Here is a 14,111-nt window from a genome sequence, read left to right on the forward strand (position 1 = left end):
AGTGTGACAGCGAGGGACAGGAAAAAGCAAAGGAAAAGTCAGGGGATCACCAAAAGTCTGTGAGATTTGTCCACTGGGAACCAGCAATGCCTGTGAAAGATCTCTGTCTTTACTGTTTGTCCAAAGTTATTGAGATATTTTGGTCTGGACCAAAGGGATTCAGCCATGATGTTCACTCTCTCTCTGCAAGTTCAGACCTCACTGGGATACACTCATCCATCTCTAGAAGACAGAGTTGTTTTTTAAAAATATTCTAGCAAAATGTTGCAATAAATTCACCACTGCATAAAAAACCCTCAGCTGTACCCATTAGTAAAAGGTTATTTTTTATCCATCCCTCCAGCTGTGTATCTCATTAATTCTCTACTCAGAGACTTAAATCATCTCCAGTCATCTACAGGTCAACATGCCTCTAATCCTAATCTTTATCTAATCTGATTCCTCCCTACCGATTCTTCAACAGGGCTGCCAACTCGCTGCCTTTTGTGGTTCTATGACCGAACGTCTGCAGACTTATGTCATCACTCAGCACATTAAATATCCCTATAAATGCCATTCTGGGCTTTTCTGCAGTAAATGTCCTTTCAGTGGGATGTTATCAATGCGTTCAGAGAGCAGCAGTAATACCTTTAAAGGAAGATTCATCCCTCTGGCCATCAGTCCTGTATGACTGGCCTGTCTCTGATATGATAGGATACAATAAAGTATGATATGAAAAGTATAAATAACTATGTAATGTTATGCAGTGAGGTCAAGGTTCAAGGTCAAGGTTCGCTTTATTATCCCTGTGAAGGGATAGAGTAATAACCATTTAGAAAGCCGATAGCAGCAGGAACGAAAGAGTTTTTTTAGCCTCTTTGTCCTGCATGCTGGCAGGCTGAATCTGCGACCGGATGGTAGCAGCTTTAACCGAGAAAATAAAGGATGGCTGTGATCAGCCATGTTAGACTGGGCCTTTTCGAGAATCCTTACTTTGAGCAATTGAGTTAGGTCAGTAAGAGTCAAACCTGAAATTTTACCACAGATTCTTAAAATGCCCTGCAATCTGTTGGGATTTTTGTTACTGAAATGGTATGATACAATTTTATTCAATACGGTACAGTATAATACAATAAAACACGATTGTGTTCAGTCCTACAACATGATACTTTTCAGTGTGATATGATATAATGTGATACTGTCCAGTCCAATACAATATGATGCAATACTTCTTCTAGTACCATATAAAATGATACTGTTTAGCTCGATACTATACGATGGGCTCTATCCACACATCATTTCTGCATTTGACATTAGACTGATCCCAATCTTCCTGCAGGGAGACTGAGCACAGAAGAAAACGATATGAGATGGCAGTTTCGTTGCAGATAGGGTTAGGAGTTACCCTGGGTGACTGTCAATGACGAGTTAAGCTGAATGCAGCAATGATGTCCAGAAGTGCTATTAATCCGTCTTTTAAACATCGCTTTAGCACGTTTGGATGCCATTATGATGAAGAGTTAACACAAACGACAATAGAAAAAACAAACAAAAAATACAGACAAATAAGCGCAGTTTAGGACGGTTTACTTTGGAGAACGATGACAGTAGGTTCTATTTTGGTGGTGTTAACTGTGGCTGCTATTTTTAATTCTAGTCTTAGTCTTTTAATCACATGTATTTTAGTTTTAGTCACATTTTAGCCTTTTCTACCCTTTTTAGTTTAAGTCTAGTTTTAGTCGACAAAAACTAAAAAAAAAATTCAGTCTAGTTGTAGTCTATAAAAAGTCCTCACGTTCGTCTTTTCTTTTAGTCCAAGCATTTTTTCTCTTACCTAAATCTGGTACCAAATCATGGTAGTGTGTTCTCTGCACCCTGCCAAACCCTGTTTTCTACAGCTGAGAGCCAGAATAGCTACAGCTGCATTGTTTTTGCCAGATTTACCCACAGTGGAGAAAAATCACAGAATTTGAATGTCCAACGAAAACTACATTACATTTTATTCTAGGTTTAGTCATACTGATGAAAACTGAATTTACTTTTTGCCAGTTTTAATCATCACAGATCTATTTTTGTTAGTCTTTGTCTAGTTTTTGTCATGGATAAAAAGGCTGTCAACAAACATTTTTAGGCTGTTACAGAAAGTGTTCCTTCTTTGTATCTCTGATGTGAAGTTTGCATCTCCTCCCCATCCATGTGTTGGTTCTCTCTGGTTACTTGGCTCCTCCTTCAGATTAGAAACATGCTCATTAGGTTAATTGGAGGTGTGATTGTGGCCGTGGCTGGTTGTTTGTCTCTATATGTCAGCTTTGTGATCTATTAGCAGCCAGTCCAGGGCAGTATTTTCCACAGTGACTATTCACTCTAACACTGGGTGGTAGTGGGTGCGATCATCCCACCTGTCTCCTTTTGTAGGTTTATTTTCTTGTGGGTTTCTGGTCTTTTTACTCTGTTCACCAGCAGCATGCTATATGAAAATGCCCAAAAACATTATTCACCTTTTCAAATGTTTCATTATTCATAATCGTAGCAGGCGATCTGAGTGTGAAGCCCTATAGGACTTAATGGGGGGTTAGGGATCTCAACACTTAAGGCCTTTAGTGCTATCCTTATAGAAGGGCACAAGTGTGTTGTGTTACTTAAAATCATCTGATCTGATCCTATAGGATATGATACGATCTGACAAGTAACACTGAAATGTTACTATAGGACAGTGTGTCTTTGCCTCCAGTGTCACACATTTAGCTTCCTCCACTGCCCTAATGATAACTAAAAGCGGGATAGACGATGCAAGAAAAGCAAGGTCAAATCTGCCCCTCATCATAAACTGATGAACAAACTTCTGCCCCTCATCATTTAAGTAGCGAGGTCTCAGCCCCTCCATTAGTCAAAGCTCTCCTCAGTGGAGCCCTATCCAGGCTCTTTTCTTGTGTTTTATCCCCCTTTTATTGAACAGTTGGACTTCTTTCCAGTGCTTTCTGCAGCTCTATCAGTGTAGCAGTGAAGACAGATGTCTGGGATGATGGCTGTGACGGATAAGCATCTTTCTGACCTCCGCCTCTGACCAAATATCACAACTGTCAGTGTGGGAAATCGACTTCACTTTATTTATTCATCGTAGATGTTGTGCAGAGGTTCAGGTCACATTCTGAAGAAAAAGATGAGTGAGTGTTAGAGGAATGATGTGTAAAACATGCTGAGAAATGTCACATAGGAGTCAGAATCTGTCAGTCTTTGTTGGTCTGCTTTACCAACACTTTTTTGATTATTTTCATTCAGATCACAAGGTCCAAAGACCAACACTTTAAATCTCAGTGAACTCATAAATCATCCGTCCATCCATCCATCTTCTTCTGCTTATCCAGGGCCGGGATAGCAGGCTAAACAAGTCCACCCAGACTTCCCTTTCTCCAGTGACACTTTCCAATGACTTCTGGGAGATCCCGAGGTGTTTCCAGACCAGACAGGATCCCTCCTGTGCATTCTGAGTCTTCCCGGAGGTCTCCTCCCAGCCATATGTGCCCAGAAAGTCTCCACTGGGAGGCATGCAGGATCCTGATCAGATGCTTGAACCATCTCAACTGGCTCTGTTTGATGCGAAGGAGCAGCAGTTCTACTCCTAGCTCCCTTCGGATCTTTGAGGTTGAGCCCAGACACTTCTAGGGAAAACTCATTTTGTCTACTTGTATCCGTGATCTTATATTCTCTCGGTTATTTCCCAGAGCTCATGACCATAGGTGGGGGTTGGGAGTTAAATCAACCGGTAAAATTGAGAGCTTGAGAGCACTACAGTGGCCCCAAGATACTTGAACTCCTTCATTTGGGGCAAAGACTCACTCCCCAGAGGGCAAAAATCATGGGTTACAAAAAGGATAAGGGAAATGTATTGAAAATGTCCTAAATAAATGATGAGGACAGAAGTTTCTGCTGCTGATAAACAGATTTAAAGTCAAAATTGCCTCATCTCATTCAATGTAAAATATTCCAAGACTTTGGCTCTAATCTTGATTACAGCTTACAGCTCACAAAAATCTCAAAATATCAGAATATTGTGGAAAAGTACAATTTTTTGTCAGTTCTGAGCATTCAGTCTCTCACTCTGCTTCAGTTAACACAACCACGATCATGGAGAAGACTGCTGGCTTGATTTTGTCCAGAAGACAACCACTGACAACCTTCACAAGGGGAGAAAGCCATGAAGGTCACTAGTTAAATGGGCAGGTTGGTCTCAGAGGCTGTATCTATTCATGGAAAGTTGCCTGGAAGGGAAAAGTGTGATAAGAAAAGGAGCACAAGCAACAGGGATGAGATCAGCCTTCAGAGGATTGACAGACAAAGCAGACTCAAGAACTTAGGGGAGTTTCACAAGGACTGGACTGAGGCTTGGGTCAGTGGATCAAGAGCCACCACACACAGACGGGTCGAGAGCAAGAACTACAAGTGTCACAAGCCACTCCTGGACCACCGACAACATCACCCGCTTCTTACCTGGACTACGGAGGAAAAGAACTGGACTGTTGCTCAGTGATCCAAAGTCTTGTTTTCAGATGAAAGTAAGTTCATTTGTAAATCAAGGTCCCAGAGTCTGGAGGAAGATCAGAGAGACCCAGAACCCAAGGTGCTTGAAGTCCAATGTTTTCAGTTTCCACAGTCAGTGATGGTTTTGGGTGCCATGTCATCTGCTGTTGTTGGTCCACTGGTTTTTATCAAGTCCAGAGAGGGGTGGAGACCTGCCAAGCAGTAAAGACATGAAGGCACGAGTTTATGCATACAGGGTGCGCCACTACTGTGAAGGTACAGCTTAGACTTGACACCAAAGTGTAAGCCAAGACTTTCATGCTCCATTGTTTGACCAGCTGGGTGCCAGGAGGTCTGCGGGTCTGAGCCATTGATATTGATCACCTTTGGAAAAGTCACTTTTATATAAAGTGTGGGGATCATACCCAATGTGTCTAGCAGTTTTCTGATGATATCTGCTGTTGGGCAAGAGCTTTGACACGCTCATGTTCCTCCATTCCCAACCGTTCCCAATCCCAACCAGTGTTTTCACTTCCTGCCAATCATCAGACTTTGGTACAATGTCAAGGTGACCTGGATGATCGGCTTAAGGACATTAGTTTTAACATTCAAGCTGAATCAGAAGACAGAAGTCATTTATTTGGAAGTCCTAGTTGAGGTTTGATCTTTGGAAAAATCAGAGGATCTAAATGGGTGGATCAATAATCACCATCAATGAATTTGCCTTAAAAGCTTCTAATGATGGAAACCTCTTGAAGGCTTTGGATACAGACACTTGGATATTATCAATATTCTGGCTTTTTGCAAAGTTTTGTTCATACAGAGTTGTCAAACATTTGTGCTGATTTATCTGGACTTTTGCTTGTCTTTAATTTTTTAAACTTTGGTATTTAGGCATGTAGCCCAGTGTGAGCACAGCAGGGACAGGAGTTGGGTTCCTGCTGATTTAAATGTTTTTTAGAGGTCTCACAGAGGGAAGCCGTGATACACTTGACATTTCCAGAAGCTTCCCTCGGAGAGCACAGACTCTGGATTACACATGACTCATCATCGATTGTCTTAAATGTAGATTTGAAGTCGAATTTAAAATGCAAAAATGTCCTTTCATGCTGCTTTCAAAGGTCTGTTCCATTTGTGAAGTGTCTGTCAGTGTTTGTTGTTTCTACCAGTGACAGCTCAACACAGTGTAGATCAGTCATATGTTAACAACTGATCGACAATGAGAGGATGAACACTTCAGCGGGAATCTTTGGCACGTTGACAACGAAACCTTTCCCATGCCTCGCTGGCAGCCGCATGCACGTGCAGTTTAACTGAAACTACTCCTCAAACGCCGGTTTGCCCTCCATAACGCTTTGCCGATTGATTGGAAAGGGTGTCTGCAGTGAATCAAATGATCCCCTCTGGCAGCCCTCCCACACAGCTGCGACCTCATTGATTTTCAGTGAGATGCCAGGCAGGCTGAAGGGCAGAAAGGAGCCCCGCAGAGTGCCATTCACAAAGTGTTAGCTAAAGTTTGACACAGACGGGGTAGAACATTTAGCATCAACTAGAATATAGGAAGTGTCGATGTGTGCGGTCTACAGGAGTGCCATATTTCTCTGAATATATCCCCTTAAGTATTCACTCTTTTCTACACCCTTTGATTCACTGCACTTAAATTTTAACCTACTTTTCATTACCCACCTACAGCAGGGACTGGGATTTAACCAAACGAAGGAGGTATTTCAGATCTATTTAGACCAGCTCAGCCTGGTCTTTGAACAGAAATGAGTTTTGAAATGGTGTCGTAGAATTGTAGATCTGACAAGCGTTATCCATATCTACAGCCGAATGGCGTTAGTCACTGAGAAAGGTATGATGGAGTCCTTTATCCTGTTATTTTGATGATAGACCACAAGGCCAAGCATCAACAAAATTCACATTAAAGGTTGGATTTCTTCTAAACTTCTATTTCCAGAATCTGCTCAAATTCCCTGAATTTCAAAGAAATTGCATGAAATGTTTTTGAAAATTCTCAAACATATTTTAATATTTTCACAGAAAAAGGACCCCAGAATTTCTCTAAACATTCATAAATGTTTCAGTGAAACTGTAACATAAAGACTAAACATTCCAATAACAATTTCCCAAAAGATTCCAGGTTAATTCCCAAAAATATTCAAGGAAATCCCCTAAAATATCAAAACAAATCCCCTAAAATTTCCATGTAAATTTCACAGCTAATTCTCTCATCAAATTCCCAAAATACCACAAATATGTTCCCAGCAATGCTTGAGAACGAGAGAAATTCCTTGAAACATCCAAACACATTCCCTGAAATTTCATTAAATATTCTTAAAACATTCAAAGCCACCCCCAAAAATGACACTTTCCAAACATCAAAACAAACTGCCCAGATTACCAGAAATGTGAGGGCAAGTTTCTCCTAAAACTTCCAGTTAATCTCCTCAAAAATATGCATTTCTCAAAAAGTTCCATGAAGATACTTTAAATTCCCCCAAAATTACCTCAGTCAGATTCCCTAAAATTTCCATGGGAATTCCTGAAAACAGACTGAAAATTACATAGCTAATTCTTGCAATTCTTGTAATAAATTCCCCCAAAATAACAAGTCAATTCCTCAAGATTCCTAAAAAATAAAAAATAAAACTCCTCATAACATTCAAACATATTTTCTGAAAGTTCATGAAAATTCTTGAAAATTTCAAAGCACCCCCCCATTCTCAATCAAATGTAAACAGAAAACAAATATTCTTTCAAATATATATGAAAATGCCTGAAAATTTCCAAAGAAATTCCCCTAAACTCCAATGAAAGTGCCAAAACAAATTTTAAAGCAACTTTCCCCCAAAACAAAGAAAAAATCTCTTAAAAAATATATAACATATCCCCAAAATTCCCATGAAAATTCTTCAGGATTTCATAGCTTCTTTCTTCAAATTCTCTCATTAAATTCCCAAAATTCTTAAAAATGCATTCTCAAAGATTCAATGAAAACCTCCAATGAAACTTTCCAAAATATACAAACATATGCCTTGAATTTCCTCGAGAATATTAAAAAAATCCATAAAATTTCAAATTCCTTAAAATTTCTCTTAAAATTCCTGAAAATTTCATAGCTAATTCTCCCAAATCTCTCATCAGTTCCCCCCAAAATTAACATATACATTCCCAACAATTCCTTGAAAATTAGATAACTATATTTTTCAAAATCCAAACAAATTCCCTGAAACTTACCCTGATAATTTCTGAAAATTTCAAAGCACCCCCCCATGCTCAAATACCAAACATTGCTAAATACTTCCCAAAAGTCCATGGAATTTTTTTTTTTTTTTTAAGATTTTTGGGGGGCTTTCTGTGCCTTTATTGACAGAGGGGGACAGTGAACAGAATTGGAAAGCTGGGGAGAGACACAGGAATGTGCCACAGACCGGATTCAAACCCCGGCCAACCGCATAAATGAGGCACACCTTAAACCACCAGGCCATCTGCATCCCAAATTCCATGGGAATTCCTTAAAATTGCCAAACTAATGCCCCCAAACCTCAAAACAAATTTCCCAAATGAAAGTGCCTAAAACAATCAAAGCAAATTCCTCCCAATAAATCTCTTAAAAAATATGGAACATATCCCAAAATTACTTAAAACTGAGTGGACATTTTGGACAATTACCTCAAAATTTCTAAGAGCAGAAATTATTCCTATGTTGTCAGGAAGCCAACACTTAATGTCCTCCTATGCACATGCAGGATCTTATGAGGTTTTAGTCTAATGAAACAGTATGGATTTTTATTCAAAATAATCAAGAATAACATGATAACTAGAGCCATCATAGATGATTTATGATAGCTCTACATAAACTTTAGGGTCCATGTAGGGAGACTTTTGTCTTTGACTCCACAGAGTGAGCTGCCTCCACAGTAGTACTAATAAATAGAAGTATTAGAACATTTCTGATCCTCTTGAATGTGCATGTTTTGAGTGGTTAAGATCAGAGAACCATTAGTCTACTGTACAACCTCTACAACCTTCTGAACGACCATCATAACTCCTTGCATTCCCCTCTTTCCCATCCACAGAAGCTCCTGCAGCTGCAGAACTTCAACACCCTGATGGCGGTGGTGGGCGGCCTCAGCAACAGCTCCATCTCCCGTCTCAAAGACACACAGACCCACATCAGCGCAGAGACCAACAAGGTTCAGTATGAGCTGCTGCCTTCCTTCAAACCTTCGCTGATCTATTTCTGGCTCCCACAGCCAAACAGTCAAAAGATTCAATACTGGCTGCGTGTCCGTGCTCTTTGCGAACAAGCGGCTCTTGATTCAGTGATCCACATTTTCTCTGTGAGCTGCCAACCTCCTTTTTGTGCCCATAACTCCTACACTGCGTCTTTTTAAAGTATGAATTTGAGCCATAGAACTTGAAAGAAGTTGAATGCAACAGTTGGAGGAGTTACAGAGTCTCCTCGGTTATATAAGTCCATCTGGAGTAAAGTTTTTTTGGACTGTGCCTGACTCTTCTGAACAAATCTCTCTCTTAGTTCTCATCTCCTTTTTCTCCTTTTGTCAATTCTTCTCTGATGAATAAATCAAATCAACCTTAATTTCCTTTCCCTGCAGATTTTTAACAACCTTATCGAGCTGGTGACGTCATGTGGGAACTACAGCCAGTACCGCAAACGCTTCTCCGAGTGCGCTGGCTTTCGATTCCCCATCCTTGGTGTGCACCTGAAGGACCTCATCGCCGTTCACGTGGCGCTGCCAGACTGGGTCGACAAAGAAAAAACACGAGTCAACCTCACTAAGACCCAACAGCTGTACGCCATCCTGCAAGAGCTGGCCATGATCCAGAACATGCCGCCCAACATCGATGCCAACACGGACCTGCTCAACCTGCTCACGGTGAGTGCAGAACTCTGGTACAAGGTGAGTGTTTGGCATGGATTAAAAACAGCCTGCAGGTCCAAGCTCAGCGGGTTTGTTTTTCGCCATAAAGTGCAGCAGAATTCAAAAGTGCTCATGAAGCACATAAGCAGCAGTGAAGTAGGAGGAAAAACTTTGAGAAGGACAAACACTTTGAGTGTGTTTGATACTCAGTTCGTTCTGCTCTGATTTGATTGGCTCAGCTTGGCTGGCAAGCTCCAACAAAATCAGTGTGCAGGCAGAGGCCAGAGATCTTAAGAAACCAAAGCATTCAGAGAATAAAAAAGCAAACCTCCAACTCAAGGCATACGACCTTTATAAATAATGATGCATGACTGCTGAAAATAATTATTAGACTGAAAATTAGAAGTAAGCTCAAATGGTAGTGGACAGACTCAGAACTGCCGCTAGGAATTCGCCAAAATGATAAAGAGGTGCTCTACTGCACTGGTTAGAAAATTGGCTTCCCCCAGCTTCCATGATGGGGTTGCATGTGGGGAAGGGTGCAACATCTGTTTAATTTCAGAGCAAATATACTGTGGCGCAGATGGCAGAGTAAAATGCCTTGAAAATGGCAAGATTAATTTTCATGCCATGTGAGGATTGTCACTCTCACTGCCTCTCCTCTCCTCGTCTGTACGTGACCCTGCATGGTTAGACACCTGCACACATCCTCTGACATGACAGCACATCAGGGGGAGATTCATATAAAACTTAAGGAGGGCCAGGTACAAAGAATTTTAGCACAATTTATCATAAAAAAGTCAAATGAATCACGACAAGATGAAATTAATTAATGAGGTCAGAAAAGTCAGGACTAAAGCCTATGAGGTCGTTGCACACGCTGCTGCATTTTCACAACATTTTTGCCGTGTTTTTATTAATATCTTTGTCATTTTATGTTGTTAAAATGCAAATCAAACACTTCCCCTCACTTGCCATCCCACGTGATTCACAGACGAAGTTAAACGGCCAATAAGAGAGCAATGGGCACATGTCATCACCTCTCACCTTGCGCCATTGGACGAATCCTTTGATGATGAGAAATTTGGTGAAAATAGAAGGACAGACATCTATGCTCAAAAGAACATATAACAGAAAGTCATTTTAGACATGTTTTCTACACTTACCTACTATTTTATTAATATTTTCTTCTACTTTTGTGAAGCTAAGACTTTGGTAAACCTATTTCAAGCACCAAAACAACTCGTCTGCATGAGTGAAGGTGAAGTTTTCAAAGATCTGATTCCAAAATTCAGCATTTGGGCTAAAATAACTCTGTATACAGTCCTCTAGGACAGAAACCGGCCTCAGTACCTGCAAGACTGATACTGTCCTGCAAATGTGGACTTAAAATACTTGTGTATTGTGTTTTTAGTAAACACCTTAAATAGGTGAGTTTAGAAATAATGCAAAAAAGAGAAAGTACCCTTAGACCTCAGAGGGTTAAGCCAACATGTCTGGGGAAAATGCAGTGTTGGTACAAAAATTTAATTTGTATACTTATATATTTTTCTGCTGCTTAATTTAATCAAACATAAATATGTTTAAAAAAGGCCTTAAAGCAGGGATACTGAAAGCATGGCTCTGGAGCCTCATGTTGCTCTTTTATGTCTTATTTTGAAATATTTTTTAACCAGAAAACCTAAAAAAGGGAAACTTCTCATCATTAAATGCCAGTTTTTCCCATATTTTCCACTTTTTTGCTGCTTTTTGACCATTTAAGTCACTTCTCTACATTTTTTTGCCAAGTGTTTGCTGCTTTTGACCAATTTTGCCACCTGTAAGTCATTTTTTTTGTCACTTTTCACCCATTTTTTGCAACTTTCTGGTCTTTTTTTGCCACTTTTCGTACAGTTTTTGCCATTTTATTCCTATTTAGGCCCTTTTCACTCATTATTGCCACTTTTTGACAATTTTTGCCACCTTTGACATGTATTTATTGCCATTTTTATCCTGTTTTGGCCCATTTTTGGCAATTTTATCCTGCTTTTTGCTAGTTGAAACTTTTTCCCCCTTTTTTGCTATTTTTGTTGCCACTTTTCACCCATTCAAGTTGCCTTTTGTCATTAAATGCCACTTTTCCTCCCCTGTTTTGCCATTCTTGAAGCTGTCTTGTCCATTTTTCCCACCTTTTGCTGATTGTTGCCCATTTTAGTCACTTTTTACTCTTTTTTTTGCCACCTGTAACTCATTTTTTGTCACTTCTCAACCTTTTTTGCCACTTTCACCCAGTTTTTGCCATTTTATTCCTTCTCTGCCCCTTCCTATTCCTATTTTGCCACTTTAACCCAGTTTTGCCTCTTTTCAACACTAGGATTGTGGCTTTTGCAAAGATATCTTTCAACAGTTTGGCTTTTTAGTTGAGCAGGGTTGAGTAACACTGCCTTAAAGTGTCATTATGAGGAATCATTTCAAAATAGATTTCTTGAATCTAGGGCTTTCAGGAGATTTAAATTTCAAACTGCAGTTAATCCGAGTTCTGTATTTTATTGAAATTAATCTGCATCATAGTTATTGTCTTAAAAAAACATCCACTGGAGTTTCTTCTGTCTCAAACTAAGGGTAGTTTAATTCCTGTGTGGACACAAACCTGTTTCTCAAGGTAGATTGAACATTTTTACATTCCCATGACCACGGAAAAGTTTCTTGGCTTTTTGCCTTTATTTTGAAAGGCTGCTGAGGAGAGACAGAAAATATTGGGTGGGGAGTTGGGGAAAACCTGCTCCGAAATATGTGAATGTTTGTTAACATCTGCTTATATAATCCTGTGATAAGTGGCAAACAATTCAACCCTAAGATAGTTTTACTAAAAGACAGATGCTGTCTAAATCTTCCATGCTGTAATCATGCTGATTTCTGCTATTAAAATGCACATTTTAACATGGAGCTTATTGGGATGACTTTGCTATAGGAGCCAGCTCCAAGTGGACACTTGAGGAACTGCAGCGTTGCCCTTCAGCACTGGCTTCATTTTCTACACCTTAGGTTGTAGCTTGTAAAGAAACAGCGCTCATCTTAGTCACCAAATCCCAGCAGTGTGCTGGCATAAAATAATCAGGATGTGGTAGAATCACAGGATCGCTCCTCGTCTTAAATAGTCAGAGCTTCTAAACTGGGAATGCTTAGTGAGTCTGATCTCAGCTTTGTAGCTGCCTTCACTTCAGCATGAAAGCTGAGGTTCCTTTTTCACACTTCACACTCAACCCCCAAGTGTCTGGGTTGTTTTTTTTTGGCAGATGCAGATAAGACTTTCCTGGATTTGAGGAGGGAAGCTTACTGAAGTTAAGAAACCCCAAAGGATCAATCACTCAATCTAGTGTCAGGTGTTCACCAGAGATTACAGCTACTTTCTCTTTTTTTATTTATGTGGAAATGACAGAAAACAACTTGACGGGTGTTGAAGCAGAGGGAATCCAGGGAAGTTTGCTGGGTGCAGTCGATACCCAATTATCGTATGCCAGCGCTTATTGAAGTTGATCTAAGATGAGTCCTGCTTGGCTCCCTGAAGATGGAAAGAAAGTCAATAAACCTTCAAAATAAAAGAAGCATGCCCGCCTGGGGAGCTAAAAAAAAAAAGCAAAACACACAAGTTTGAAGTACTTTTTTTCTTCTTTTAGAGTCTAATTCATCAGCTTTTCAAATAAGGCGGATTCTATTTCATCATGTCAAGAGTGAAGCGCATTTTGCTGTTAACCTTTCCCTTGAAATAGTGGAAGCTGCAGTAAATCAGAAGGCCAAACAAGAAGAAAAGCTCTTTTTCCTTCAGCTCTTACCAATTCAACTCAATAAAAGTCAGGAAACGCAATTACAGCTCGAGAAAAACCCTGAGGAAAAAATAATAGGAGGCCAACAATAGATGGCGTGGATGATTGCTTCCAGCAGCTGGCTGAGGTAACAGGAGCAGAAAACTGATTTATGAATATCTTTCAATAGAAAATATGCCTCCGTCTCAATTTAGAGTCACCAATTAACCTAAGGAGCATGACTTTGGTGGTGGGAGGAGCCGGAGTACCTGCACATGCAAGGGGAGAACATGCAAACTCCACACAGACAGACCCTGAACAGGAAGTGAACCAGGAGGCAACAGCGCTAACCCCTGCGCTGCTGTGCAGCCTGCACAGGAAACAGGAACAAGGAAATATGTTTTAAGAGACGTGAGGTGTCCTTTCCTCCTTAAGGCCTTTGCACATGAAGGATGGCACAGATAAAGGGAATGAAAATGCAGATAATCCGAAGGCGAATTTTGATGCGCCTTTCTACGCACATCAGGAGGAACAAGATAAAGTATGCACAGTCATGCTGCAAAAGTCTACATTAGAATAGAAGATAAAATGAGGTTTCTGTCTCTCTCTCCTCCTCCTTTTTTCAGTGGAGTTGGCTGAGAGGGTGGACTGACTTTTCATTCATTCTTTAAGGTAAAAAATGTAATGGTATGAAAATCACACTTGAGTTTCTCTACAGGGGAAGTTGGGTTGCCTGTTTGCGTTATGGGCTGGTTAGAGGAGTCATTTCAGGGAGCTGATTGACCCGGAGCAGTGATTAAGTCTACGTATGTCTGATGTAAGAGGAGAGTTTGTTGGTAAATGTAGAACAAAGTCCTATTAGTTTGGAAACAGCTCCAGCTGAGCACATAGCGCATTAACATTCACATAGACATGTGTGGAGGTGTCTGCTGCCTGTGTCGAT

The 14,111-nt window shown here is 40.3% G+C and overlaps 1 protein-coding gene across 2 annotated transcripts in view; it reads left to right on the plus strand.

The window, feature by feature from the left end:
* Window positions 1-14,111, plus strand: part of LOC121504388 (RAS guanyl-releasing protein 2-like) — a 106,824-nt gene that overhangs the window by 54,381 nt on the left and 38,332 nt on the right. For both annotated transcript variants that reach the window (XM_041779101.1, XM_041779102.1), the window contains exons 8-9: window positions 8,580-8,696; window positions 9,120-9,401. In XM_041779101.1, coding sequence (XP_041635035.1) covers window positions 8,580-8,696; window positions 9,120-9,401 — 399 coding nt within the window. The remainder of the gene's footprint in view (window positions 1-8,579; window positions 8,697-9,119; window positions 9,402-14,111) is intronic.

The sequence above is a fragment of the Cheilinus undulatus genome, linkage group 22 (genome assembly GCF_018320785.1).
Source record: "Cheilinus undulatus linkage group 22, ASM1832078v1, whole genome shotgun sequence".
In the NCBI taxonomy this organism is placed as follows: Eukaryota; Metazoa; Chordata; class Actinopteri; order Labriformes; family Labridae; genus Cheilinus; species Cheilinus undulatus.